Source organism: Protomyctophum parallelum (genome assembly GCF_964188405.1).
Source record: "Protomyctophum parallelum genome assembly, chromosome: 4".
Classification (NCBI taxonomy): domain Eukaryota; kingdom Metazoa; phylum Chordata; class Actinopteri; order Myctophiformes; family Myctophidae; genus Protomyctophum; species Protomyctophum parallelum.
This window is the reverse complement of record NC_139700.1, coordinates 13,524,615-13,531,017: the sequence shown is the minus strand read 5'-3', so window position 1 is coordinate 13,531,017 and position 6,403 is coordinate 13,524,615. Positions and strand designations below refer to the sequence as shown.

The 6,403-nt window shown below is 41.3% G+C and overlaps 1 protein-coding gene across 1 annotated transcript in view; it reads right to left on the bottom strand.

Moving 5' to 3' along the window:
- Window positions 1-6,403, bottom strand: part of gas2a (growth arrest-specific 2a) — a 35,894-nt gene that overhangs the window by 14,656 nt on the left and 14,835 nt on the right. The window contains exon 3 of the mRNA XM_083763253.1: window positions 6,074-6,210. Coding sequence (XP_083619379.1) covers window positions 6,074-6,210 — 137 coding nt within the window. The remainder of the gene's footprint in view (window positions 1-6,073; window positions 6,211-6,403) is intronic.

Here is a 6,403-nt window from a genome sequence, read left to right as displayed (position 1 = left end):
TTTTATTTCCCCCACTTGCCTTGCTGCCCACCTGCAAATAGGTGTATATCCTCCTGTCCTGTCTGTCTCTATCACTGTGGTCCGTCCATGACACCGTGTCCATGCACGTTTATGACAGTCTATTTAGATTGCCTCGCTAGTCGCTGCAGTGGCTGGGCTGTCAACTGTCAATTATATGAAAACCTTAACGTAGCCTCATGTGGCACTGGCACTGGTGGTGGTCTGGCTGGGTTAGCCTACCTATCTCTGATGCCGTCCCCACTTGCGCTGGCACGGCACATTTGGCATTCGAGCGACGCGGCGGGTTTTACGAGGAGGAGATTGCACATACCGTAACTCCAGAAAGACATCGGCCTGCTGTAGATTAGGCTACAGTAGGCTACCCACGTTGGGAGACTTGACTCTCTGCAGCTGCAGCAGTTCACTCTGCAGTCTGCACTACTCTCCAACATCCCGTTATGAAAATATTCCAGGCAGCACAGGCAGCGCAAATCCTCACATGCGCTCATGCAAAACACTGTTTAAATGGCTTAAGCTTAAGCTATCTAACTTTCAACATTGTTTTTAATTGCACGATTTTAATTGCTTGTACACTTATATCCTACCAATATCCTACCAATTTCATATGACATGCCTTTACAAAAAAAGATTTTTTTCACAATATTTATTAGTTTTATATATTTTAGGAGTGAATACATATGTTTAGATGTCTGTGACAGCCTGTCAGCTGATCAGTCAATGCTGCTCCGCTTTACTACGACAGAAAAACAGGTGAGGACAAAGCCCGACCTGATGTGATTTTTGTCCGGGCGCAAGGATAAATGCTGAAAATTGCGGTAATTCCGGCGTGCACCCATTTTTGGCATACGCTGCGTTGATAAATGAGGGCCTGAGTGTCTGTGACTGTGACCAGCTGATGGTCGTTGACGCTTAATTGATGCATCAAAGAAGGCAATTATGTTTCTGCACTGTCAACACAAACCACCTGGTAATAATAGTACGGTTTACACCTGATTAACACAAACCTGTTCCAATGTGTTTTGTTGTTGTTGTTCAAACCAATCTGATTCCAAATAGAATCAGGCCAAAACACTAATAAGATTAAGATTTGATCTCTTCCAGTGAACACACCCTCAGTAAACAGAGAAGCACGCTCTCTGCTGAGTCAACTAATTACATCTCAGACATGAAAGGTCCTGTATTATCATGTTAGGGTCACGGCAAGGTCATGATTATCATGATTCTGCAGCAGAATCTGCCAGCAGCAGCTGGGATTAGCCTACTACGTGAAAACGAAGACATGTGTGCCCGTTAGTGGACACACTAACACATCCACTCTCTACTAGAGTTAACAGACCACATCCACTCTCTACTAGAGTTAACAGACCACATCCACTCTCTACTAGAGTTAACAGACCACATCCACTCTCTACTAGAGTTAACAGACCACATCCACTCTCTACTAAGAGTTAACAGACCACATCCACTCTCTACTAGAGTTAACAGACCACATCCACTCTCTACTAGAGTTAACAGACCACATCCACTCTCTACGAGTAGAGTTAACAGACCACATCCACTCTCTACTAGAGTTAACAGACCACATCCACTCTCTACGAGTAGAGTTAACAGACCACATCCACTCTCTACTAGAGTTAACAGACCACATCCACTCTCTACTAGAGTTAACAGACCACATCCACTCTCTACGAGTAGAGTTAACAGACCACATCCACTCTCTACTAGAGTTAACAGACCACATCCACTCTCTACGAGTAGAGTTAACAGACCACATCCACTCTCTACTAAGAGTTAACAGACCACATCCACTCTCTACTAGTAGAGTTAACAGACCACATCCACTCTCCACTAGTAGAGTTAACAGACCACATCCACTCTCTACTAAGAGTTAACAGACCACATCCACTCTCTACTAGTAGAGTTAACAGACCACATCCACTCTCCACTAGTAGAGTTAACAGACCACATCCACTCTACTAGTAGAGTCAACACAACAGACCACATCCTCTCTACTAGTAGAGTTAACAGACCACATCCACTCTCCACTAGTAGAGTTAACAGACCACATCCACTCTACTAGTAGAGTCAACACAACAGACCACATCCTCTCTACTAGTAGAGTTAACAGACCACATCCTCTCTACTATTATCGTTCTGTGCAATTGATGAAGACGAACTCCGCAAAACCATATCACAGATGACATCATCCTCCTGTTCATTGGATACAATTCCCACCACCTTTCTCAAAGAGGTCTTAGACAGTGTGATTGGAGATATCCTAAAAATTGTAAACAGCTCTCTACAATCAGGCGTCTTCCCAGACTCACTGAAGACTGCTGTAGTTAGGCCCCTACTCAAGAAACACAATCTTGATCCCGCTGTTTTGGGTAACTATCGACCCATTTCAAATCTACCCTTTCTGGTCAAGGTTTTAGAAAAATGCATCTTCCATCAATTGGATGTGTTTCTACAGAACAATAATGTCCACAATAAATTCCAATCTGGCTTTAGGAAAGGTCACAGCACAGAAACAGCACTTGTAAAAGTAATGAATGAATCTGATCTTAGGGTGTCTGCTGACAAGAAACATGTATCCGTTCTCTTACTTCTAGATCTAACGGCTGCATTTGACACGATTGACCATTCATTTTTAATACAGCGTCTGGAGCACTGGATAGGCCTGTCTGGTACGGCCCTGTCCTGGTTTTCCTCCTACCTATCAAACAGAAGTTACTTTGTCAATCTAGCCGAGTTTGACTCAGACAAACATGACATCAGTTCTGGTATTCCACAGGGCTCGATTCTTGGCCCTCTGCTTTTCTCCTTGTACATACTGCCATTGGGCGAACTCATTACCAATCACGGAGTCAATTTTCATTTCTATGCTGATGATACCCAACTATATCTTTCTGTGGCTCCAGATGATCCCTGTGCTTTAGACCCGCTGTTGACCTGCCTGTCTAGCATCAAATGTTGGATGAGTGAGAACTTTCTCAAGCTAAATGAGGATAAGACAGAAGTTCTCATAATCGGTTCTAGTGAGCAGAAAGAACCAATAATAAGTAGACTTGGCAACCTAACTGTAGAAACTAACAGTACAGTAAAGAACCTGGGGGTTATTATTGATTCTGAATTGAACTTTAATTCACACATTAATCATGTCAGTTGTCACCAAATTGCCTTTTTTCACCTTAGAAATATTGCACGAATCAGAGCCTATTTGTCCTTGGACGATGCAAAAACGCTAATCCACGCCTTTGTTTTTTCTCGGCTTGATTACTGCAATGCACTTTTTTCAGGACTGCCTAAGAAAACAACTGATTGATTACAACTTGTCCAAAATGCAGCAGCCAGAGTTTTAACTAGAACTAAGATGAGAGAACATATTACTTCAGTTTTGGTATCACTGCACTGGCTTCCGGTTGTTTTTTGGATTGATTTTTAAATTATTTTACTTGTCTATAAAGCTCTCAATGGTCTCGCACCTTCCTACCTACATGACTGCCTGCCTAAATATGTCCCAAACCGCCCCCCTAAGGTCTTCCACCGCCTTGCTCGCTTTGCCCAAAAAAATGGCAACTAAAAAATACGGGGAAGCAGCTTTTTGCTTCTACGGGCCGTCGGCATGGAACAAGCTCCCACTGTACCTTCGTCAGGCAGCCTCTGTAGACATTTTTAAAGCTCAGCTAGTTAACAGACCACATCCTCTCTACTAGTAGAGTTAACAGACCACATCCTCTCTACTAGTAGAGTTAACAGACCACATCCTCTCTACTAGTAGAGTTAACAGACCACATCCACTCTACTAGTAGAGTCAACAGACCACATCCTTTCTGCAAGTGGTAGTGGGCGTTGCCCCCAGAGGCAATGTTTTTCTTATTTTCTTCTTTTTTTGGGTTCCCAGATTGAATTTGTCATCTGAAGGTTAGGGTTAGTGTAAAGTCATATAATTTATACTCCGTAGTACAACTTGTGTAATTAATGTATAAACAGGGTATGTTTAGGGTTACCTTGTATAAACAGGGAATAATTAGAGTGTTACCTTGCCGTTTTGACGTGCCTCTGGAGCCTCCTGGCTGTTGTGTATATTTAGGGTATAACTGTAGGGTACCTTGCCGTTGCAGCATTATAAACAGGCAGTGGTGGAAAATAACGAAGTACAATTACTTCGTTACTGTACTTAAGTACACGTTTTGAGAATTTGTACTTTTATTTACTATTTTTATTTTGCTGTATTTTTACTTTTACTCCGTTACATTTACAAGTAAAAAATCGTACTTTTAATCCGCTACATTAAAATTGGACACCTTTCGTTACTCGCTACACATTTCCGCGCAAAATATGAGAAATATGCGGGGCTCGCTTGATCGCCTCACTCATTCGTTCACATCAAGGGGCTGCTTCAAAACGCCACTGAGAAACTTCCACTGACATGAATAGCGGAGGGGCGGAGCTTCGCGCCAGTTCAGTCTCTATCCTTTTAATACTCTATGGTTCACATTCACGCAGAAGCATGTTGGTGAAAAAGCTGGACAGAAGCGCCCGTCTATCTCTCTCGGTCTCTCTCTCTGGTGCCGTGAATAAATTACAGCGAGCCGCGCTGTGTGTGTGTGTGTGTGTGTGTGTGTGTGTGTGTGTGTGTGTGTGTGTGTGTGTGTGTGTGTGTGTGTGACGTGCGCTGCATCTGCTGGTTATTGCAGTTCTGTTTTCGTCACATACACAGCTTAACTTCAGGAACGTTACACTCACCGATCCAGGTGATTGCAATAATAATCACTGTAGGCCTAGTGCATTGCATGTAAACGTCTGTCAAACGGGATGGTTGTTAAAGTTGATATCGGTTTTAACTTTCTCCCCAATAATGTAATCCACATTTGTGCATAGGCCTATAGCCTACTGTAGGCTTTTTTGACTAGATTTAGAAGACATTTTCAAGCTCTTGCTACTGAAATGACCGATTATTTTTATGGAGAAATCATTTACATGCATCTCAATGGGAGACAGTTTGCCCTCACAGAGTGGAGTGGGTGGGGCTTAAATAGTTAAGGACTAATTATAATGTGTGAATTCACGCAATTATGTCTGTTTTGCAAATTGCAATGGCTCTCCCCATTCTCCCCTAAATGACTGTCTACCCCCATCTGAAATATATTTTTGTGTGAGCTGCTTGCAACCTGAGTTGTTTGTAATGTTTGTAATGATAGTAAACACAAACATTGTCCTAACACAAACATTAAATGCCATTGATAATGAATGGTCAGTTTCTAGTGTTTATCCCAACACAAACATTAAATGCCATTGATAATGAATGGTCAGTTTCTAGTGTTTATCCCAACACAAACATTAAATGCCATTGATAATGAATGGTCAGTTTCTAGTGTTTATCCCAACACAAACATTAAATGCCATTGATAATGAATGGTCAGTCTCTAGTGTTTATCCCAACACAAACATTAAATGCCATTGATAATGAATGGTCAGTTTCTAGTGTTTATCCCAACACAAACATTAAATGCCATTGATAATGAATGGTCAGTTTCTAGTGTTTATACCAACACAAACATTAAATACCATTGATAATGGATGGTCAGTTTCTAGTGTTTATCCTAACACAAACATTAAATGCCATTGATAATGAATGGACAGTTTCTAGTGTTTATCCCAACACAAACATTAAATGCCATTGGCCAGTTTCAAGATGAGTGTTGAAATAAAGCCACTGTTGGACTTCATTTCTTTGTAGGCATTTTGAAAAGCATGTTGTACTTTTTACTTGTACTTTGTACTTGTACTTTGTAATTTTTACTTTTATACTTAAGTACATTTTACACCGGGTACTTTTTGTACTTAAGTACATTTAATTTGAGGTACTTTTGTACTTTTACTTAAGTAACTTTCTCAATGGGTACTTTGTACTTTTACTTAAGTAATTTTCAAGTAGAGAATCAGTACTTCTACTTAAGTAAAATATGTTTGTACTTTTTCCACCACTGTAAACAGGGTAACAGCGTATAATTGGGTATAACCAAGGTATAATTCGGGTATAGGGTACCTTGCCATTTGTGCGTGCCTCTGGCGCTTCCTGGCTGTTTTTTCGGAACTTGTCCTGCAGAGTCTCCGCCAGACGACACAACAAGAAGCCGTTGTCCAATTGGTCCATGAAGCTGTCAGCTGTGATGTCACTCAGCCCTGATTGGACAAAACATGAAGCTGTCAGCTGTGATGTCACTCAGTCCTGACTGGACAGATCAGCAACTTATTCTTGGGTTCAATCCTTTTAGCATTGTATCTGTATTAAACTCTTCTGTGCAACAGTATAAAAGTATTCAATCAATCAATCAATTCATCAATCATAGTTATCGTTGTTGTTTTCCAATTCAAA